A 25,075-nucleotide genomic window follows, 5' to 3' on the forward strand; every position below is an offset into this window, starting at 1 on the left:
ATCTGTATTAGATTGTTGCGGACGGGGAGGCCAATTGATCCAAGCTTCCGTGTCGAGCAGGACATGGTCAGAGTATACAGGGGCATGGGGTATGTGGGAAGGTTGGTTGGCCCAATGCGGCTCGGTCAAGTCCGACAGCGATAGGGCATTGGCGTTATTGGCCCTGATAGGTAAGGTAGTGGAGTGGGGTTGGTCTGTGTCAAGGTTGAACAAGTTTATTGCAGGTTTAGCTTTTGGTTTTCAGTTGCAGGGGTTAAGGGATGTTACGAAGGATTTCATGATAAGACAGGCATTGAAGGGTTTTAGGAAAGGCAATGTGACTTTTGATAAGCGCAGGCCCATTTCTTTTGGGATGTTGCAGCGGTTAGGTGCGGCTTTAGGGAACATTTGTTGTTCTCAGTTCGAGGCGGTACTGTTTCGGTTGGCCTTTTCTTTGGCATTTTTTGGCGCTTTGCGCTTGGGAGAGTTTGTTTCCCCGAGCAAAGGCAAGGCGGGTGGTCTTCTAGCGGAAGATGTGGATTTTTGGGATGGCGGTATCGTCTTCTGGATCAGGCGTTCAAAGACTGATCAGCTGGGTAGGGGAAGGAAGGTAGTGTTGGGAAGGGTTGCTGGTAGCGGTATGTGCCCTCAACACTGTTTGGAAGCATATTGGAGTCTGTGCCTGGTTAGGTCAGGCCCTTTGTTACAACACCAAAAAGGGGATTTTCTGTCACGTTTCCAATTTGTAGCCATATTGAAGAAAGGTTTGGGTCCCCGGATAATTTCGGGTCACACTCATTTAGAATTGGGGCCGTGTCCGAAGCCGATGGTTTGGGCTTGGGTCCGGATGTGATTAAGAGAATAGGCAGATGGAGTTCAAATCGTTATATGTCTTATGTTCGACATTGAGTCCACGATGCTGGGGCAAGTTTTTGCGTAGTGTTAATTGTTGTTATGTTTTCCAGGTCAGACCCCCTTCTTGGCTTGGATTGTTGGACACTCTTTCGTTTACTGGGGTGCCCTCCGGGCTGATGCTAGGCCGAATGGTAGGCAATTGGGTTTTGGTAGGGATGCCGTGGTCATTCGATGGATGGGTCTTCGGGGTATGTTGTGGCGTAGGTTGTTGTCGGAATTTTCCCGCGCCGCCCGTTTGGATTGCCCCCCGGACATCGTGGTGGTTCATCTTGGAGGTAATGATTTAGGAGCAAAACCAGTGAGGGAACTGATCCGGGATATCCGTTTCGATTTTTTTGAGACTGTGGGTATCTTTTCCTGGTGTAATGACGGTTTGGTCGGACATTGTGCCACGGCGGACGTGGCGGGAGGCCCGTTCTCATAAGGGGATTAATAGGGCCAGGGTGAAGCTGAATAGGGCGGTGGCAAGCTTTGTGTCTCGGAACGGAGGTATTGCAGTGAGACATTTTGAACTGGAGTCCGGGGTCGGTAATTTTTGGAGTGAGGACGGAGTGCATCTCAATGACATTGGTATGGATTTGTGGGCGCTTGGTTTACAGGAAGGAGTCGAAAGGGCTATGGCGGTGGTGGGGCATTCACGAGCCTGAGGTGGTCAGGGCTGTTCGTGTGTGGCGGGGGGTGGGGTTCTTGGACTTGGCGATGATGCTTATAGGGTTGATCTGGCTTTTGTTACGGGCTCTGGACGGGGAGTTTACCTCGGGAGGTTCGGGGTTTGTTTGCCCGAAACGGGTTACATGGTGCCCTCGAGCTGGTGGTTACGGCTGAGGGTAAATAAGTGTTTTTTGGTTAAAATTTTTGTGGTAGGCTTTCTGCCTATTATGAGCCAGATTTTTTAGGTCCAAGAACCCTCCCCTCAAGGTTTTTTACATTTACAATGGTATACATGTTGTTATTCATGTAATTGTTAATAAAATGGACGCTGTGGCCAAATTATCCAAAAGAAATTACCGTATATACTCGAGTATAAGCCGAGTTTTTCAGCCCAAATTTTTGGGCTGAAAGTGTCCCTCTCGGCTTATACTCGAGTCACGGTCGGCGGTGGGGTCGGCGGGTGAGGGGGAGAGAGCGTGTCGCATACTCACCTAGTCCCGGCGCTCCTGGCGCTCCCCCTGCCTGTCACACTGTCTTCGGGTGCCGCAGCTCTTCCCCTGTTCAGCGGTCACGTGGGACCGCTCATTAGAGAAATGAATATGGACTCCACTCCCATAGGGGTGGAGCCGCAAATTCATTTCTCTAATCAGCGGTGCCAGTGACCGCTGACAGAGGAAGAGCTGCGGCACCCGAAGACAGTGTGACAGGCAGGGACAGCGCCAGGAGCGCCGGGACTAGGTGAGTATTTTATATTCACCTGTCCACGTTCCACCCGCCGGGCGCCGCTCAGTCTTCCCGTCCTCTGGCTCTGACTGTTCAGGTCAGAGGGCGCGATGACGCATATAGTGTGCGCACCGCCCTCTGCCTGATCAGTCAGTGCAGAGAGACGCCGGGACGGGACGCTGAGGAGCTGCAAGCAAGAGAGGTGAGTATGTGTTTTTTTTTTTTTATTGCAGCAGCAGCAGCGTTATATATGGCACAGATTTATATGGCACATCTATGGGGCAACGGTGCAGAGCACTATATATGGCACAGATTTATATGGCACATCTATGGGGCAACGGTGCAGAGCACTATATATGGCACAGATTTATATGGCACGTCTATGGGGCAACGGTGCAGAGCACTATATATGGCACAGATTTATATGGCACATCTATGGGGCAACGGTGCAGAGCATTATATATGGCACAGATTTATATGGCACATCTATGGGGCAACGGTGCAGAGCATTATATATGGCACAGATTTATATGGCACATCTATGGGGCAACGGTGCAGAGCATTATATATGGCACAGATTTATATGGCACATCTATGGGGCAACGGTGCAGAGCATTATATATGGGGCACAGCTTTATAAGGAGCATCTATGGGGCAATAATGAACAGTGCAGAGCATATAAGGCACAGCTTAATAAGGAGCATCTATGGGGCAATAATGAACAGTGCAGAGCATATATGGCACAGCTTTATATGGAGCATCTATGGGGCCATAATGAACGGTGCAGAGCATTCTATATGGCACAGCTATATATGGAGCATCTATGGGGCAATAATCAACGGTATGGAGCATTATATATGGCACAGCTTTATATGGAACCTCCTTTGGGGCAATAATGAACGGTATGGAGCATCTATTTTTATTTTTGAAATTCACCGGTAGCTGCTGTATTTTCCACCCTAGGCTTATACTCGAGTCAATAAGTTTTCCCAGTTTTTTGTGGCAAAATTAGGGGGGTCGGCTTATACTCGGGTCGGCTTATACTCGAGTATATACGGTAATGTGTTTGTGTGAATTTCTAGGGTGGGTAAACGGAATTGCTAAGGGGAGCAGGGTAGTTGGGGCTGAAGATTACCTACGAAAAGGATCCTATATTGGCGATACGCGGTCATGAATGTAAGTTGGGTCAATCATACCCATATTCTCTAGCGAGTCCCGATACTAAGAATACCCCATTTCATGTGAAGGGTCCTGGATCTGTCTCCACCACATTTCAATTGTATTTTTTTCAAGTGCATGGACTTTACACGAACTAACATCACCCCTGTGGCAATTAAAAAAAATTTGTGATGCTCCTGACAGACTGCGAGTTGTGGGATTTTGAGCATGATAAAGATGTTTAAAATCCCACACAATTGTGCAATAGTACAACTAATACTTTATACATCATGGATTCTACAAACCCTAGTGATATTGAAAATTATGATTTTTTTTTATGTGAATAGTAAAAATAGGCTTAGTAAAGCCACTTCTATTTTTTCCAAACCATTAAATATTATCCCCACAGACCAACATAATATTAACCCCTTCACGACCCAGCCTGTTTTCACCTTTCTGACCCTGCCAATTTTTACAATTCTGACCACTGTCATTTTATGAGGTCATAGCTCTGGAACACTTCAACGAATCCTGGTGATTCTGAGATTGTTTTCTCTTGACATATTGTACTTTATGATAACGGTAAAATTTCTTCGATATGACTTGCATTTATTTGTATAAAAAAAATGGAAATTTGGTGAAAATTTTGAAAATGTTACTATTTTCAAACTTTTAATTTTTATGCCCTTAAATAAGAGAGTCATATCACACAAAATAGTTAATAAATAATATTTCCCACATGTCTACTTTACATCAGCACAATTTTGGAACCAAATTTTTTTTTTTGTTAGGAAGTTATAAGGGTAAGTTCACACAGGGCTTTTTTGCTGCATATTTTTTCTGCAGCAAAACCTGATAATCTTGGCAGGAAAGAAGCTGTGTAAAAAATACATTTTTAGGTGTGTTTTTGGTGCGTTTTTTGATGCGTTTTTTAGTGCGTTTTTTTTTTCTCTTTGTCCATGCTAATGTCCTTGGATTTTCAGCAGCGAAAACGCAGCAAATAATGATACCTGGGTTTTTTTCAACACCCATTCAAGTCAATGGGTGAAAAAACGCAGCAAAAACGCAGAAAGAAGTGACATGCTCTATGTCCAAAAAACGCTGCAAAGTACAAAATACTGATCAAACAAAAAAACCAATGTGTGTGCATGAGATTTCTGAAATCTCATAGGCTTTGCTGGTAATGGAAAAAGCAGCTGAAAATTAGCATAAAAAAGAAGCAAAAATACGCAGCAAAAATACGCAGCAAAAAAGCCCTATGTGAATTTATCCTAAGGGTTCAAAGTTGACCAGCTATTTCTCATTTTTTCAACACCTTTTACAAAACAATATTTTTAGGGACCACATCACATTTGAAGTCACTTTGAGGGGTGTATATGAAAGAAAATACCCAAAAGTGACACCATTCTAAAAACTGCACTCCTGGAGGTGCTCAAAACCACATTCAAGAAGTTTATTAACCCTTCAGGTGCTTTACAGCAGCTAAAGAAACGTGGAAGGAAAAAAATGAACATTTAATTTTTTAGTCACAAAAATAATCTTTCAGCAACAACTTTTTATTTTCACAAATGTAAAAGGAGAAAATGGACAACTGAAGTTGTTGAGCAATTTCTCCTGAGTACGCCGATACCCCATATGTGAGGGAAAACCACTGTTTGTTCAAACGGCAGGGCTCAGAAGGGAAGGAGCACCTTTTGACTTTTTAAACACAAAATTGGCTGGAATTGAGAGCAGACGCCATGTCGTGTTTGAAGAGCCCCTGATGAGCCTAAACATTGGAAAAAACCGACAAGTGACCCCATTTTGGAATCTAGACCCTTCAAGGAACTTATCTAGCTGTGTGGTGAGCACTTTAAACCCCCAGGTGCTTCACAGAAGTTTAGAACGAAGATGTCATGGTATAGGACATGGTTAATGTCCTGCTCTTTCAGGGTTAACTTTTACTGGCCTTCCTTTGGATCTGGGAGGGGTATTTATACTCACTCCATACTAGGATTCCCTGATAGCTATACTGTTGTTTTGACTGTGTGTTTAACCCCCTGATTGCATGTTTACTGCATTGCTTGTTTGCCTCTTGTGTATGACCTGGTCTGTCCGCTCACACTGTTCTGTCTCACATTTTGGTACTATTGTCATCTCCGGTTCTGACCTCCTGGCTTGGCTATTGTTACTCCGTTACAGTTTGTCCCTATTGTACCGTCTATTGCCCATTCTGGTTTACTGAACTCTTGCTACGTCCTGACTATCCTTTCTATCCTTTCCTGTCTAATCCTTTGATACTGTAGTGCTATCTCATGCTTTGACCCCGGCCTGATATGGTTTACGTCCCTGTCTATGCCCTTTGGTAACTTTGTCCAGTAGTTACCCTTCTAGGAGTTTTCCTTCAGCTGCTAGCTCTCTGGAGCTTAGGCCACGCCCCCAACACTCATGTGCTTCAGGTCCTGTTTGTCTGAAGCACGCATCTTCACCACTGCTGCCCCGCTCCACAGGTATCTTTGAGCACAGTTTGTTTTGCTCAGGACACGCGCACTGGCTCTGTGAGCAAGTGCAGTGTGGTGTTCCTGACAGTAGAGCAGTGAAAATTTTTCCCCAAAAAAATGATTTTTCAGCAACGATTTTTTTATTTTCACAAGTGTAAAAGGAGAAAATGGACCACTAAAGTTGTTGTGCAATCTCTCCTGAGTACGCCGATACCCCATATGTGGGGGGAAAACTACTGTTTGGGCGCACTTCAGGGCTCAGAATAGAGTGACTTTTTGGATTGCAGACTTTGATGGAATGGTCTGCGGGTGTCATGTTGCGTTTGAAGAGCCTTTGATGTGCCTAAACATTGGAAATCCGTCACAATTGACCCCATTTTGGAAACTACACCCCTGAAGGAATTTATCTAGAGGCATAGTTTTATAGTTAGGATTATAATGCTTTTGGTTTTACTTGGTTATGAATTTATAATGTGGTATTATGTGTAAGATGTGCAGGGTACATCAGATTATAAAAGTGTGTTGTCAACAGGGTATAAACTAATTTAATTAATTTGTGGAAATGCGGTACGCTTTGAAGCAATCCTTAATGCAAAGGCCAGGTTTCTCAGGGCAGGTTTCACAATAGTAAGTTGTGTCCTTTCGGATTCCCCTCTTGGAGCATACTCTGCACCGTTTTTGTGATTGTCCTGTACTCGCTGTTTGGGGAACCTGTCCTGGGAAATGTTGACCTGGGACAATACGGGCACTATCAGATTCAGAAGTACTGGGGCCCTCACTTCCCTGAGTGCCAAACATTAGGGCCTTGATGACTTCCTCCTGAAGCTAGGTCCCTGTATTGCCTGCAGATCGGAACAGCACAGAAGCATTGTACAGTGCCATCTGTACAATGTGCACGGCCAATTTTTTTTGTACCATACTTTGGCTTTTTCGCATTGCACTGTATGGTTGGAGTACCTGATCTGAGAGATCTACACCACCCATGTACCGATTGTAATCCAAGACACAATTTGGCTTTGGGACTTGTGTTGTGGTCCCACGAACAGTGACAAGGGTGCTGTTGTCACCATGTATGGTGGTCAAGATAAGGACATCCCTTTTGTCCTTACACTTGACCACCAGCATGTTGTCGCTGCTTTCGCCTTTTCTCAGCGTTTGCCCAATTAGCGGCTTAGGGAGGCTGCGCTGATTTTTTTTTTTTGCATGATGCCACATTTAGCTGTACCTCTGGCAGAGAGGGTCTTGAAGACCAGGATGCTAGCGTAAAAGTTATCAATGTAGACGTGATAACGCTTATCCAGCAGTGAGTGCAGCAATTCCCACACAATTTTCCCACTTACCCCCAGGATGGGGGGGCATTCAAAGGGGTTAATCTGGGTGTCCTTCCCCCTCGTAGACCCTAAATCTGTAGGTGAACCCTGAGATACTCTCACACAGTTTGTACAGCTGTATTCCGTACCTGGCCCTCTTACTGGGCATTTATTGTTGGAGTTTTAGCCTCCCTTTGAAGTGAACGAGAGATTCATCAATAGCAGTGTCCCTCTGGGGTGTGTATGCCTCAGCAAATTTTCTGCTGAAGTGTTCAACCACTGGCCGAATTTTATATAGACTATCAAATTTAGGATCGTATCGGGGAGGACACTGTACATTATCACTATAATGCAAAAATTTATCGATCACTTCAAACGATTTCCTTGCCATGGCCATGCGGAATACTGGTGTACTGTAGAGAATATCACTACTCCAGTATTGCTGAAGCTCTGTTTTTTTTTATTATGCCCATATGCAACACAATTCCTCAATGACTCATCTCTGCTGCAGTTACAGGAGTCCCTCTAGCATATGATGACGTGGGATTTTGGGTGAAAAATTGTTGAGCAATACAGGTTTGTCTGGGTCACCATAACATTTATTATTTCATCACTGAAAAAGAATTTGAAGAACTCAATTTCAGTGAGGCCAGTGGTGTCAGGCTGGATTCCTGAGTTGCCAATGAAATCCGGAATGACAGGCTGATAATTTTCAGGGGGTGCAATCCATTTGGGATCGATTGCTGCAGGAGTTGCCTGAGTCCTAGGGCGCCTTGCTGAGGGTCCTTCCTCAGATGAGGAGGAATAGAGGAATGTGGGTTCTTCCTCACTGGCTGAATCCGTATCGGATGCAAGGAAGGCGTAAGCCTCCTCTGGTGAATAGCGTCTTCTTGACGAATGGGCCATTTTTATTTTTATTCCCCAAACCCCGGGGATGTGTGTGGAAGTGGTCCTTTTACACGTGTAATGTGTAGGGCTTGTGTAATAGGGTACAATTTATTATAAAAAAAACAGAGGAAAAAAAAAGTAGAGAGAAAATGTAGATAAGAAAAAAAATGAAAAGAAAAATCAGATGGGGGAAAAAAAAGTTTGTATGTATACATATATATATATATATATATATATATAAAATTAAATGTTCACTACACTAATGCCCTCCCTATAAATTTATCAGATGGAAATAATTATGTTTTACAAAAGAAAAATGAACACCACCAAAGATGTGACGTACGCTCCCCTAATGCACTAGAAATTATCGGGCGATAACAGGTTTTTTTTTTAAGCTAAAATAAATGCTACCTTCCTACCTATAAAACTATTGTGAGGCAGCGCTTACTGCATGTATTGGGGAACACTCGCTTGGCAACGGGATTAACCCCTCTGTGACCTTAGACGTACTATCCCGTCGAGGTGACCTGGGCCTATCTGGCCCTCGACGGGATAGTACGTCATAGCCGATCGGCCGCGCTCACGGGGGGAGCGCGGCCGATCGCGGCCGGGTGTCAGCTGACTATCGCAGCTGACATCCGGCACTATGTGCCAGGAGCGGTCACGGACCGCCCCCGGCACATTAACCCCCGGCACACCGCGATCAAACATGATCGCGGTGTGCCGGCGGTACAGGGAAGCATCGCGCAGGGAGGGGGCTCCCTGCGGGCTTCCCTGAGACCCCCGGAGCAACGCGATGTGATCGCGTTGCTGCGAGGGTCTCCTACCTCCTTCCTGGCTGCAGGTCCCGGATCCAAGATGGCCGCGGCATCCGGGTCCTGCAGGGAAGGAGGTGGCTTACCGAGTGTCTGCTCATAGCAGACACTTGGTAAGCCTGCAGCCCTGCACAGCAGATCGTCGATCTGGCAGAGTGCTGTGCACACTGCCAGATCAATGATCTGTGATGTCCCCCCCTGGGACAAAGTTAAAAAGTTAAAAAAAAAAATTTCCACATGTGTAAAAAAAAAAAAAAAAATCCTAAATAAATAATAAAAAAAAAAATATATATTATTCCCATAAATACATTTCTTTATCTAAATAAAAAAAACAAAACAATAAAAGTACACATATTTAGTATCGCCGCGTCCGTAACGACCCAACCTATAAAACTGCCCCACTAGTTAACGCCTTCAGTAAACACCGTAAGAAAAAAAAAAAAAAAAACGAGGCAAAAAACAACGCTTTATTACCATACCGCCGAACAAAAAGTGGAATAACACGCGATCAAAAAGACTGATATAAATATCCATGGTACCGCTGAAAACGTCATCTTGTCCCGCAAAAAACAAGCCGCCAAACAGCATCATCAGCAAAAAAATAAAAAAGTTATAGTCCTGAGAATAAAGCGATACCAAAATAATTATTTTTTCTATAAAATAGTTTTTATCGTATAAAAGCGCCAAAACATAAAAAAAATGATATAAATGAGGTATCGCTGTAATCGTACTGACCCGAAGAATAAAACTGCTTTATCAATTTTACCAAACGCGGAACGGTATAAACGCCTCTCCCAAAAGAAATTCATGAATAGCAGGTTTTTGGTCATTCTGCCTCACAAAAATCGGAATAAAAAGCGATCAAAAAATGTCACGTGTCCGAAAATGTTACCAATAAAAACGTCAACTCGTCCCGCAAAAAACAAGACCTCACATGACTCTGTGGAGCAAAATGTGGAAAAATTATAGGTCTCAAAATGTGGAGACGCAAAAACTTTTTTGCTATAAAAAGCGTCGCTGGTTTCACACTTGCGTTTTTGTCTGCAGCGTTTTTTGCACAAAAAAACGCATGCGTTTTTTCCCTATATTTAACATTGAAAACGCATGCGGTTTTTTTGTACGCGTTTGGTCGCGTTTTCAAACGCATGCGGTTTTTTTCTGCATGCGTTCATTTTCAGAAATACAACCTGCAGTATTTTCTTGCGTTTTTAAGCACATGTTTGTTTGCGTTAAAAACGCATGCATTTTTATCGAAAAAAAACAGAAAACACACTGAAAAGCCACCCACCACCATCAAGGTGATAAAGGGATCCAAACCCTAACCCTAACTCTACCCCTAACCTCACCCCTAACCGTTTAATGAACATTTTCTGACAGTCATAGTGCCACGTATTTCAGTGCCACGTATTTCAGTGCCACGTATTTCAGTGCCACGTATTTCAGTGCCATGTATCACGTATTTCAGTGCCACGTGTTTCAGTGCCACGTATTTCAGTGCCACGTATCACGTATTTCAGTGCCACGTGTTTCAGTGCCACGTATTTCAGTGCCACGTATCACGTATTTCAGTGCCACGTATCACGTATTTCAGTGCCACATATTTTAGTGCCACGTATTTCAGTGCCACGTATTTCAGTGCCACGTATTTCAGTGCCACGTATTTCAGTGCCACGTATCACGTATTTCAGTGCCACGTGTTTCAGTGCCACGTATTTAAGTGCCACGTATCACATATTTCAGTGCCACGTATTTAAGTGCCACGTATTTAAGTGCCACGTATTTAAGTGCCACGTATTTAAGTGCCACGTATTTCAGTGCCACGTATTTCAGTGCCACGTATTTCAGTGCCACGTATTTCAGTGCCACGTATTTCAGTCACGTTTAGGGTTAGGGTTAGGGGTAGGGTTAGGGTTGGAGGTAAAGTTAGGGTTGGGGCTAAAGTTAGGGTTGGGGCTAAAGTTAGGGTTAGGGTTTGGATTACATTTATGTTTGGATTAGGGTTGGGATTAGAATTATGGGTGTGTCAGGGCTAGGGGTGTGGTTAGGGTTACCGTTGGGATTAGGGTTAGGGGTGTGTTTGGGTTAGGGTTTCAGGTAGAATTGGGGAGTTTCCACTGTCCAGGCACATCAGGGGCTCTCCAAGCGCGACATGGCGTCCAATCTCAATTCCAGCCAATTCTGCGTTGAAAAAGTAAAACAGTGCTCCTTCCCTTCCGAGCTCTCCCGTGCGCCCAAAAAGGGGTTTACCCCAACATATGTGTTATCAGCGTACTCGGGACAAATTGAACAACAACTTCTGGGGTCCAAGTTCTCTTGTTATCCTTAGGAAAATAAAAATTTGGGGGGCTAAAAATAATTTTTGTGGGAAAAAAAAGATGTTTTATTTTCACGGCTCTGCGTTATAAACTGTAGTGAAACACTTGGGGGTTCAAAGTTCTCACAACACATCTAGATAAGTTCCTTGGGAGGTCTAGTTTCCAATATGGGGTCACTTGTGGGGGGTTTGTACTGTTTGGGTACATCAGGGGCTCTGCAAATGCAACGTGACGCCTGCAGACCAATCCATTTAAGGTTGCATTACAAATGGCGCTCCTTCCCTTCCGAGCTCTGTCATGCACCCAAACAGTGGTTCCCCCCCACATATGGGGTATCAGCGTACTCAGGACAAATTGCACAACAACTTTTGGGGTCTAATTTATCCTGTTACCCTTGTGAAAATACAAAACTGGGGGCTAAAAAATCATTTTTGTGAAAAAAAAAAAGAATTTTTATTTTCACGGCTTTGCGCTATAAACTTTAGTGAAACACTTGGGGGTTCAAAGTTCTCAAAACACATCTAGATAAGTTCCTTGGGAGGTCTAGATTCCAATATGGGGTCACTTGTTGGGGGTTTGTACTGTTTGGGTACATCAGGGGCTCTGCAAATGCAACGTGACGGCTGCTGACCAATCCATTTAAGTCTGCATTCCAAATGGCGCTCCTTCCCTTCCGAGCTCTGTCATGCGCCCAAACAGTGGTTCCCCCCCACATATGGGGTATCAGCGTACTCAGGACAAATTGGAAAACAAATTTTGGGGTCCAATTTATTCTGTTACCCTTGTAAAAATACAAAGCTGGGGGCTAAAAAATCATTTTTGAGAAAAAAAAATATATATATTTTCACGGCTCTGCGTTATAATCTGTAGTGAAACACTTGGGGGTTCAAAGCTCTCAAAACACATCTAGATAAGTTCCTTAGGGGGTCTACTTTCCAAAATGGTGTCACTTGTAGGGAGTTTCAATGTTTAGGCACATCAGGGGCTCTCCAAACGCAACATGGCGTCCCATCTCAATTCCAGTCAATTTTGCATTGAAAAGTCAAATTGCGCTCCTTCCCTTCCAAGCTCTGCCATGCGCCCAAACAATGGTTTACACCCACATATGGGGTATCAGCGTACTCAGGACAAATTGCACAACATTTTTTGGGGTCCAATTTCTTCTCTTACCCTTGGGAAAATAAAAAATTGGGGGCAAAAAGATCATTTTTGTGAAAAAATATGATTTTTTATTTTTACGGCTCTGCATTATAAACTTCTGTGAAGCACTTGGTGGGTCAAAGTGCTCACCACACATCTAGATAAGTTCCTTAGGGGGTCTACTTTCCAAAATGGTGTCACTTGTAGGGAGTTTCAATGTTTAGGCACATCAGGGGCTCTCCAAACGCAACATGGCGTCCCATCTCAATTCCAGTCAATTTTGCATTGAAAAGTCAAATGGCGCTCCTTCCCTTCCAAGCTCTGCCATGCGCCCAAACAATGGTTTACACCCACATATGGGGTATCATCGTACTCAGGACAAATTGCACAACATTTTTTGGGGTCCAATTTCTTCTCTTACCCTTGGGAAAATAAAAAATTGGGGGCAAAAAGATCATTTTTGTGAAAAAATATGATTTTTTATTTTTACGGCTCTGCATTATAAACTTCTGTGAAGCACTTGGTGTGTCAAAGTGCTCACCACACATCTAGATAAGTTCCTTAGGGGGTCTACTTTCCAAAATGGTGTCACTTGTAGGGAGTTTCAATGTTTAGGCACATCAGGGGCTCTCCAAACGCAACATGGCGTCCCATCTCAATTCCAGTCAATTTTGCATTGAAAAGTCAAATGGCGCTCCTTCCCTTCCAAGCTCTGCCATGCGCCCAAACAATGGTTTACACCCACATATGGGGTATCAGCGTACTCAGGACAAATTGCACAACATTTTTTGCGGTCCAATTTCTTCTCTTACCCTTGGGAAAATAAAAAATTGGGGGCGAAAAGATCATTTTTGTGAAAAAATATGATTTTTTATTTTTACGGCTCTGCATTATAAACTTCTGTGAAGCACTTGGTGGGTCAAAGTGCTCACCACACATCAAGATAAGTTCCTTAGGGGGTCTACTTTCCAAAATGGTGTCACTTGTAGGGGGTTTCAGTGTTTAGGCACATCAGGGGCTCTCCAAACGCAACATGGCGTCCCATCTCAATTCCAGTCAATTTTGCATTGAAAAGTCAAATGGCGCTCCTTTCCTTCCGAGCTCTGCCATACGCCCAAACAGTGGTTTACCCCCACATATGGGGTATCAGCGTACTCAGGACAAATTGTACAACAACTTTGGGGGTCCATTTTCTCCTGTTACCCTTGGTAAAATAAAACAAATTGGAGCTGAAATAAATTTTGTGTGAAAAAAAGTTAAATGTTCATTTTTATTTAAACATTCCAAAAATTCCTGTGAAACACCTGAAGGGTTAATAAACTTATTGAATGTGGTTTTGAGCACCTTGAGGGGTGCAGTTTTTAGAATAGTGTCACACTTGAGTATTTTCTATCATATAGACCCCTCAAAATGACTTCAAATGAGATGTGGTCCCTAAAAAAAAATGGTGTTGTAAAAATGAGAAATTGCTGGTCAACTTTTAACCCTTATAACTCCGTCACAAAAAAAAATTTTGGTTCCAAAATTGTACTGATGTAAAGTAGACATGTGGGAAATGTTACTTATTAAGTATTTTGCGTGACATATGTCTGTGATTTAAGGGCATAAAAATTCAAAGTTGGAAAATTGCAAAATTTTCAAAATTTTCGCCAAATTTCCATTTTTTTCACAAATAAACGCAAGTTATATCGAATAAATTTTACCACTAACATGAAGTACAATATGTCACGAGAAAACAATGTCAGAATCGCCAAGATCCGTCAAAGCGTTCCAGAGTTATAGCCTCATAAAGGGACAGTGGTCAGAATTGTAAAAATTGGCCCGGTCATTAACGTGCAAACCACCCTTGGGGGTGAAGGGGTTAAAGCACACAGTAACGTTTTCTCACTGCAAACAGGCTATGCGGTTTATTTTTGCACTCATAAACCACTTGAGGCCATGTTATGTATCAAAGGCTTAACACATAGTCCACAGAACTTCATAGTAAATGGCTTTAACTTGCAGTCCCTAAACATGCCGAACCTCTTTGTCCAGTTACCATTTGTGACCGCACGCCGAAAGGTTCATTAATGTCCACGGAACACAATAGGCACTAACAGTCTGTTCCAATAGCAGTTATTTGTCTGCTGATACCATAACCCCCTTCTCTGGAGTTACCTTACAGGAGGTCTTGCTCCACACACTGACTCCTTGTCAGTCCTCTTTCCCAGGTAAGCTGCCTTACTGGGATCACCATCCTTGCGACCAGGACATTCCTGACAGTCCAGACCCTCAGAAGATCGGTAGCTTCCCCAATGCAGTACCGTCACAGACTCTGCACTCTCATGGTCTCACCCTGTGCTCTTCAGGAATCCAGTCCCCACGTGGGACCTTCCAACACAGCGACCATCCAGGTACACGACCTCTCCATGTGCTATTCAGGAAGTCTGTCCACTCATAGGACCTTCCAGCACACGGGCCTTTCAGGTACATAGCCTCTCCATGTGTTATTCAGGAAGTCTGTCCACTTATAGGACCTTACAACAGACAGGCCTGTCCTCTTTCGGGACCTTACAACCTAGAACCCTGTGACCAAGACATAGTCACATTATGTAGCTGAAACCACCCCCATAGACGGGAGGTGTGTGGTTAGCCAGTCCCGCCCAGCTCTCCGACTAACCCTGTAAGCCCCCTCTAAAACAAAAACAAAGCTCGTAGAACTACAGGCCCCAGAGCAACATTACTAGCTTACAGCACAAAGGACTCCCCTCCTCTGCGAGACATACCGGCCAGTCACAACAATGTCGGTCACTGTCTAACATACTCCTCCTCTGTTCAAACTTGTGGGGTTGAACACTTGTCATATACCAGGGGTCTCGAGACCGATCACGCATGTTACCTCGTCCTACCAATCGACAGAACCGTTTCAGTCGGTTTTGGACGTCATTCAGTATCATACCCTTGTTAGGCCTCCACCGCCCCAGCGGTCAGTATGTAGGCCTTGAACTTCAGCCCTTAAGTCACAACCCGTCTGTGTCACCAGACCCTTTTTAGTCTCCACATTTTTCAAGTACGCCCCTTCACTCGACCTTTCTCTCCATGACCGCCTCACACAGTTGGTGCGGACATGAGACCCACTTACAGTCCAGCCTACTGTCTGGTCTAGGTCTGACCCATCTAGCATATCACAGGGGCTACTGTCCAGGTGCATCAGCCTTGTACTGGAAGTAGAACTGCCACTTGCAGATTCTCAGCATCCTTGTTTTACTAAATTACCGATGCGTCTTCTTGCTGGCTGTCTTTGGCTAACAGCACTTCCATTATATGTAGGGTCCCTTCTTTCCCTTTACCTTGGGTTGAAGGCGGCCGCCATCTTGTGTCCTGCAGCTGTTTATTAATCTGCAGTCGTTCCAGTCTTAGGTGCTCTATCTCCCTCAGGTATGTCACCCGATATTCAAGGAGCATTCGGATATACGTAAGGCTTTCCATTGAGCCGACAATGATCAATGGTACCATCCCACCAGCTACCTGGGCTTCGTATTCAGCAGAATTCCTCACTCACCATACCAGATTTATTCACGATTTCCTGCATGTATAAAAGTAAATACAGAGGGTTCACTGCACAGTGCAAGCTACTCATAAGCATCAAGAATAAAAAGGCTTGACTGGACTTTGCTAAAAAAACATCTAAAAAAGCCAGCACAGTTCTGGAAGAACATTCTTTGGACAGATGAAACCAAGATCAACCTCTACCAGAATGATGGAAAGAGAAAAGTATGGCGAAGGCGTGGTACAGCTCATGATCCAAAGCATACCACATCTGTAAAACACGGCGGAGGCAGTGTGATGGCTTGGGCATGCATGGCTGCCAGTGGCACTGGGTCACTAGTGTTTATTGATGATGTGACACAGGACAGAAGCAGCCGAATGAATTCTGAGGCAGCATCAATAGTAAAAAGTGAAGCAGTGTTTAACTCCCGCCCCAATATCGCTGATTGGTCGAAGCCGGCCGCGACCAATCAGCGACCCGGGATTTCCATTACGGAAGTTACAGACAAACAGACGGAAGTACCCCGTAGGCAATTATATATATAGAAGCTTCATTTGTAACAGAGGCTTCTTCTCAGGATCTGATCCTATCCGTCCATGAATGTTGTACCTCATTCTATAAGCCGTACTACATAACTGTGTGGAGCTCGTGATCCTGTTAGTGGTGAGGACTGTGGCACTGAGCTTTCTTCTATACGGAATGTGATTTGGTGATTTCATTTGATTATTTAGTAATTTTATTGCATTTATTAATTTTTTTACAGTTGAACCTAAAATCAAAATCTCCTTGATGAGTCAGTATGAGCGTCCGCACACAAAGCAGCACATCCTGCTGTGCAATGTCTATGGCTTCTTTCCATCTGAGATCGAGGTGAAGTGGTACCGGAATGACCAGGAGCAGACGGAGCAGGTGGAGTTCACGGAGCCCCATCATAATGGCGACTGGTCGTACCAGATGGAGGTGATGCTGGAGACCGAGATCCAGAAAGGCGACACTTTTACCTGCGAGGTTCATCACAAGAGTCTGAAGGCCCCGCACCGAGTAAACTGGCGTAAGATATATGTTTTTTATAATATTGCAGGTATCATTTTTATTCCCTTGGTGGTCTTCCTGTCACTGGGGGAACCTGTAGTACGTCGAGGGGCTGTCCAAACCAGATCATCCCTTATAAAGGAAACACATTCACATATACTTCATCAGAAAATGTATGAATCCGAGAGGCAGGGCCACATGTGACTATTTCTATTTTACCAAAGAAGAATTATTAATCTAAAAAATACCAGTATTTCTTGTATAATTATCATACATATGCCGCCATCTTCATTCCCAAGCTTAGTCATAGACACCATACTGTATGTAAGGTAAATGTGGAGTCTGCAGCAGTTGTAGATACCATTATCTGTAGACAAGAACTATATGTGATCAGCGTTTGCAGATTTATTTTCAGCAATCATTTTTATGACTGACTGAAAAAAAGAAAATGGTAGTGATTATTACAACATATTGTGAGATAGTGACAGGACGAGTGGTCGGGGATGGCTGTGTTTCCCCGAGCTCCAGGATATCTCATCCGGAAGAGCTCGGTAACACCAGCAGAGCATAGATTGCTTTGGGCTTTTATAAGGGTGGGAGGGGTCTCCTGGGCTCCCTCTCCCACCCCATCAGCAACCCAGTGACGTAATCGCCGGCTGACCATGGTTTTCATGTCAACCTGAGGTAGAAAAAAAATTACCTCTGGATATGCCAGCTACGTAGCCTGTTAGACCATGCCAGGAGCAGGGTCTAATAGGCGTTCTGCTAGTGTGTCACCGACAGGTATAATGCATTGAGTGATCAGAGTAATAAAAGTTAAAGTCCCATAGACTTTGTAAAAACGTAAAAGGAAGTGGAAAAAAAAATCTGTAAAAATATATATTTTTAAATAAACAACGGAAAAAAAATATTACACCAATAAATACGTATATTTATGTCAAATTAAAAATAAGCAAAAAAGTACACATATTTGATATCACCACTTCCAAAATGACCTGATCTATAAAACTGTCACACTATTTAACCCCTTCAGTGAACAACTATAAAAAAATAAATTAAAAGTGTAGCAAAAACTATATTTTTTCTTCTGAGCTTTGCACTGTGCCTTAAAAGTCGTTTCCGACCACATATTAGGGAATTGACGTACTCAGGAGAAATTGTGTAACAAATTGTGCTGTCCATTTTCTCCTATTATCCCTATTAAAAACTTGGGTCTAAAACATTTTAGTGGAAAAAAAAGTTAATTTTTAATTTCCATGGCCCAATATTACATATTTTTGTGAAACATCTGTGGGTTTGAAATGCTCATTACATCCCTAGACAAATTCCTCAAGATGGCACTTTCCAAAATGCACAGATCAGCCCAGACCAGACATGTAACTGCATTACTGAGACTGAACACGTCAGTCAATAACTGCTACAGGTCCTTCTCAAAAAATTAGCATATAGTGTTACATTTCATTATTTACCATAATGTAATGATTACAATTAAACTTTCATATATTATAGATTCATTATCCACCAACTGAAATTTGTCAGGTCTTTTAGGGTATGTGCACACGTTGCGGATTTCTTGCAGAAATTTCCTGAAGAAAACCGGAAATTTTCTGCAAGAAATCCGCATTTTTTTTTTTGCGTTTTTTTTCCGTTTTTTTCGCGTTTTTTTAGCATTCTGCAAGCGTAATTATCTTGCAGAATGCTAAAGTTTTCCAAGCGATCTGTAGCATCGCTTGGAAAACTGACTGACAGGTTGGTCACACTTGTCAAACATAGCGTTTGACAAGTGTGACCAACTTTTTACTATAGATGCAGCTTATGCAGCATCTATAGTAAAAGATAGAATGTTAAAAATAATAAAAAAAATAAAAAAATGCTTATACTCACCCAGACATCTCCTCAGCGGCGTCCGTTCCTCTTTCTATAGCTGGCGTGTGCGCACAGGACCTTCCGTGACGTCACGGTCCGGTCACGTGAGCGGTCACATGACCGCTCACGACCAATCACAGGACAGTGACGTCATCGGCAAGGTCCTTCGCCGCACATCAGCTACAGGAACCGAACGGCAGCGTGCAGCGGTGAGGCGGGAACACTGCGCGGGACATCGAGGGTGAGTATAGGACTATTTTTTATTTTATTTCTTATTTTTTGACCACTTATATGGTGCCCAGTGCGTGGAGGAGAGTCTCCTCTCCTCCACCCTGGGTACCAACCGCACATAATCTGCTTACTTCCCGCATGGTGTGCACAGCCCCGTGCAGGAAGTAAGCAGATCAATGGACTCCTAGGTGTGCGGAATCCCTGCAATTCCGCATTTTTAATGAACATGTTGCTTTTTTTTCCGCTATGCGATTTTTTCGCGGAAAAAATCGCAACATTTGCACAAAAAATGCGGAATACCTTGTAAATAATAGGAGGCATATGTTAGCGTTTTTTTCGCGTTTTTATCACGTTTTTATAGCAAAAAAACGCGAAAAAAACGCTAAAAATCCTGAACGTGTGCACATGGCCTCATTGTTTTAATACTGATGATTTTGGCATACAACTCCTGATAACCCAAAAAACCTGTCTCAATAAATTAGCATATCAAGAAAAGGTTCTCTAAACGACCTATTACCCTAATCTTCTGAATCAACTAATTAACTCTAAACACATGCAAAAGATACCTGAGGCTTTTAAAAACTCCCTGCCTGGTTCATTACTCAAAACCCCCATCATGGGTAAGACTAGCGACCTGACAGATGTCAAGAAGGCCATCATTGACACCCTCAAGCAAGAGGGTAAGACCCAGAAAGAAATTTCTCAACAAATAGGCTGTTCCCAGAGTGCTGTATCAAGGCACCTCAATGGTAAGTCTGTTGGAAGGAAACAATGTGGCAGAAAACGCTGTACAACGAGAAGAGGTGACCGGACCCTGAGGAAGATTGTGGAGAAGGACCGATTCCAGACCTTGGGGAACCTGAGGAAGCAGTGGACTGAGTCTGGTGTGGAAACATCCAGAGCCACCGTGCACAGGCGTGTGCAGGAAATGGGCTACAGGTGCCGCATTCCCCAGGTAAAGCCACTTTTGAACCATAAACAGCGGCAGAAGCGCCTGACCTGGGCTACAGAGAAGCAGCACTGGAATGTTGCTAAGTGGTCCCAAGTACTTTTTTCTGATGAAAGCAAATTTTGCATGTCATTCGGAAATCAAGGTGCCAGAGTCTGGAGGAAGACTGGGGAGAAGGAAATGCCAAAATGCCTGAAGTCCAGTGTCAAGTACCCACAGTCAGTGATGGTGTGGGGTGCCATGTCAGCTGCTGGTGTTGGTCCACTGTGTTTCATCAAGGGCAGGGTCAATGCAGCTAGCTATCAGGAGATTTTGGAGCACTTCATGCTTCCATCGGCTGAAATGCTTTATGGAGATGAAGATTTCATTTTTCAGCACGACCTGGCACCTGCTCACAGTGCCAAAACCACTGGTAAATGGTTTACTGACCATGGTATTACTGTGCTCAATTGGCCTGCCAACTCTCCTGACCTGAACCCCATAGAGAATCTGTGGGATATTGTGAAGAGAAAGTTGAGAGACGCAAGACCCAACACTTTGGATGAGCTTAAGGCCGCTATTGAAGCATCCTGGGCCTCCATAACATCTCAGCAGTGTCACAGGCTGATTGCCTCCATGCCACGCCGCATTGAAGCAGTCATTTCTGCCAAAGGATTCCCGACCAAGTATTGAGTGCATAACTGAACATTATTATTTGATGGTTTTTTTGTTTGTTATTAAAAAACACTTTTATTTGATTGGCCGGGTGAAATATGCTAATTTATTGAGACAGGTTTTTTGGGTTATCAGGAGTTGTATGCCAAAATCATCAGTATTAAAACAATAAAAGACCTGACAAATTTCAGTTGGTGGATAATGAATCTATAATATATGAAAGTTTAATTGTAATCATTACATTATGGTAAATAATGAAATTTAACACTATATGCTAATTTTTTGAGAAGGACCTGTATATCAGGAATGGTTTATAAAATGGAGAATAGTCCATATTCGGTAACATTGTGCACTTCACTTTAGTACTGACTGGTCCATTTTATTTTCTAGACCCTGAGTCATCAGATGCAGCTAAAAACAAGATGGCAACCGGGATTGTGGGAATTGTGTTAGGACTGGTATTCTTTATCGTCGGTCTTGTCATCTACATGAGAGGAAGAAAAGGTAATAGAAATTAGTGTAACAGTTTATTATAATATCTATAATAGAAAGGGGTAATAAAAAGCACTCATTATTATTTATTTGTTTTTAGTGCAAGCTTCCTTTCCTGGACATCAGAATGAGCGTAAGTTGTTTTGTTGTTGTTGTTTTTTTTTATATATATATTGTCAAATGCTGAAAGTTTTTCTTTCTTATTCTATAACTTTAATAAGCTATAATAATCTTATCTGTGTAATGATGAATAGTAGAACGGGAAAATGTTATGATTGGTCAGTAATATCAGAGCAGTGATGGTCTGACCCTATAGTCACCACCGATCAGCTGACACCCATTGGCGCGGCTGCTGGAGGATCATAGCTCTGTGCGCTGTGTAGTGGCCGTTCTCAGTACTGCAGCTCTGCCGCTATACACTTCAGCTGCAGAACGGCCTCTACACAGTGTACAGAGCTGTGGTGTTCCAGCTCCATAAACGATGTACTTCTGGTGACTTGACGCGGGATGCCTAACTCCCAATGGTCTGATATTGATGTTTACAAGATGAGCTTTTGGTGAGTTTTTCACACTGTGTCAAAAATGCATCATCTTACAGTTCCCGCAAAGTAGATACAGTAAAAAGACAAGATATGGGCGCTCCCACTCTATCATACCAAGGTTATAAAAAAAAAACCTGTTTGATAGAGTTATTTGCATTAATAAAATATTTAAATCAAGGAATATAAGAGCTTTTGGATATTAAATAAAAATTGCAATAAAAACACAACGCATTTCGGCTATCCAACCTTCATCAGGTGTATGATCCCCCGACCTATTTATACCCTTCACTAGTTTCACTAGTGTTGAAAGGGGGTGGACTAATTAATAGATTTGCTAATTGGCATATTTCGCTTCCCTTATTCACCATCCACCTATTTGCTAATGTCAGTGGATGGTGATGCATTACCGCACCAGCAGCAGTGGAAATACTGCAGGAAAACAGAATAGAATTAATCAACAATAGTGATAAATTATCACACATAATGCCACAAGAGATCTGCAATCATAAAACCTGGAGTCATCAGCATCAAAAAGACAGAATTTTACATAGAATGTTCCAGAAAAACAAATGTAATAAAACAAGCATACACTGTACATAATGAAAGAAAACACAACAAAGTAAACATGAATACTTTCTTTACATATTATGATCTAAAGTGTCTGCAACATTAAAAAATCACCAAAGCTCATTGTGTGAACGCAGCCTAAGGGTTCATCCGGACTGCATCCGGCACTCAGGAGCGGAGCATGCGGCTGCATGTATTCCTATGCGGCTGCATGCTCCGATCTGAGTGCCGGCAGCAGCATCGGGTATTAACAAGCGAGACTCATCCGAGTTTCTCGCACGTGAGTATGAGCCCTTAGGCTTCTACATTCATATGGGTGATGGGGATCCCATGACGTTGGAGAGACTTCTTATGTCAAGATAGATCGCTGTAGAAATGACATCTCCTGTAGTCTCTGTATACTGATTATTAGTAACAGTGATATATATGTCTGCTACCATGGCTGTTGTTAGTGATCTGTATATGGAGCAGTATAGACAGCACATTTTCTTGCTAATCTCAGATACAGTCGTAAATAATAGTCAGGTATAAATAAATATAATATGTTGTAAAATTAAAAAATAACATTAGAAATAATGAATGAAGTAAAAGAAAGGCATGAAAGCCTCACGATGGGCTCTGATGTTCTCCTAGTGCTTTTAGAGAACTTCGGGGGACAATTGGTTGAACTTCCACTGATAAGTTATTGATGGATTATCAAAAATGATCTTACATATTAGACGTGACAGCGCATATTAGATGTTTTCTTGAAGATTCATAACCTACTTTATAGTTAAACCTTTGAATGACAATCAGAATCATTCACATTACAGTAGGGATATATTTGAGCTGAGGTCGTAGTTAAGTCAATGCTTGGGACCTCAGTACCCCTGTAATGGCGTCCAACACCCTTTAATGCTTGTTCAGTTGATCGTTTTCTTCCAACTTCCCCATAAATGTAAACAGAGGAAAACTCCTGATGGAAACATTCAGATTGTTTATAGACAGAATACCACGTTCCCCATCAAAGTGATATATCAGATACAGTACTGTTATAATTCACATATCAGATTACACTTTCCTTACAGATCTGTAGGACCAATGTTCATCTTTGCCCTTAAAATAGACGACCAATTACTCCTGCCGTGTTAGTAACCTGCATCATCTGTACAATAGAAGGTGGCTGTGATAAACTGCGGAGATCCAGACGGGTCACTTTATCCGCCCAAAGTAAAAACTCTTTGGGTGGATTCACACTTCAGATATTTTTTTAAAACATTTGGTTCCGGAATCTGCACCTAAATACTGCAACAAAGTGCAGGATAATAGAAGTGAATGTGCTTTTAACAAGCTGCATTCATTCACAGCATAAAAAATAAATAAATTGCCGTAATAATGAGCATTTGGCAAATTTCCAAATCCAAAGCAAATCTCTTGTGAAAAAAAGTTAAATCTTCACCAAAGTCAGCAATGAAATTTGCATGTAACACATTACATTAGTAACAAGAAATGGCAATCAGCTGATCTGCCTGGTGGATGGCAGAAAGCCCTCTGTACAGTGGCGTAACTAGAAAGTTATGGGCCCCAATGCGAACTTTCAAATGGGGCCCCCCCAACCATGCAAAAATATTTTCCACCCAAATTCAGATTTTCCCTATTCATTTCGCACACTATAGCTTTATTGCAAAGTTGTATAGTGTGATCGCAGTGGCGTAACTATTCGGTGCCCCATAAGGTATATATCTGTCCCCCGTACTGCCATTGTTATGTAATTTATAAAATAAACCATTATACTCATCAGGGGCTTACATAGAAGTCATGGGGATCCATATAAGAAGTATAATGCACCCCCATAGTACTCCTTATAATATAATGCACCCCCAAAGTCCTCTATCTAATATACTGCACAGTTCATAGTCATCCATATAGTATAATACACTCTCCATAGTCCTCCATATAGTATAATACACTCCCCATAGTCCTCCATATAGTATTATACACTCCTCAATCCTCCATATAGTATAATACACTCCTCATAGTCCTCCATATATTAAAATACACTCCTCATAGTGCTCCATATAGTGTAATACACTGCTCAGTCCTCCATATAGTAAACTACACTCCTCAGTCCTCCATATAGTATAATACACTGCTCATAGTGCTCCATATAGTATAATGCACCCCTCATAATCCTCCATATAGTATAATACACTCCTCAGTCCTCCATATAGTATTATACACTCCTCATAGTCCTCCATATATTAAAATACACTGCTCAGTCCTCCATATAGTATAATACACTCCTCATAGTGCTCCATATAGTATAATGCACCGCCATCGTCATCCATGTTGTACAATTCACTTCTCATAGTATAATGCACCCCATAGTTCTTCATATAGTATAATGTATTCCCCATAGTCCTCGATACTGTATAACGCAGCCCACATATAGTATAATGCAGCCACCCCACAGAGTATAATGCAGCCACCCCACAAAAGTATAATGCAGCCCCACCATACAATATAATGTAACCCCCCATAGAATATAATGCAGCCCCCCCCATAGTATAATGCAGCCCCTCCATACAGGTGCAGTGAGAAAGACACGGGCAAATGGTGACTATGGGGCAGGGGAGAAGGACACAAGGGGGCTAGGGGAGACAGGCACAATGGTGACACAGCGGGGCTAGGGAGCAAGGAAGACAGGCACAAGGGGACACATGCGGGCTAGAAGGCAGGGGAGAAGGGCACAAGGGGACTAGTGGGCAAGGGAGACTGACACAAGGCTACACATGTTAACAAGGGACACAAGCACAGGTGTTGTGAACTCTGTTCTCGAACTCCCTCCTGTGGTCAGGAA

General features: G+C 42.9%; 1 protein-coding gene across 2 annotated transcripts in view; it reads left to right on the forward strand.

Annotated features, from left to right (window-relative positions):
- The window catches only part of LOC143806159 (H-2 class II histocompatibility antigen, E-S beta chain-like), a 287,273-nt gene that overhangs the window by 252,554 nt on the left and 9,644 nt on the right, over positions 1–25,075 (forward strand). For both annotated transcript variants that reach the window (XM_077286171.1, XM_077286169.1), the window contains 3 exons: positions 16,667–16,954; positions 21,026–21,139; positions 21,228–21,260. In XM_077286171.1, coding sequence (XP_077142286.1) covers positions 16,667–16,954; positions 21,026–21,139; positions 21,228–21,260 — 435 coding nt within the window. The remainder of the gene's footprint in view (positions 1–16,666; positions 16,955–21,025; positions 21,140–21,227; positions 21,261–25,075) is intronic.

This window comes from Ranitomeya variabilis, chromosome 2, assembly GCF_051348905.1.
Source record: "Ranitomeya variabilis isolate aRanVar5 chromosome 2, aRanVar5.hap1, whole genome shotgun sequence".
Lineage (NCBI taxonomy): Eukaryota > Metazoa > Chordata > Amphibia > Anura > Dendrobatidae > Ranitomeya > Ranitomeya variabilis.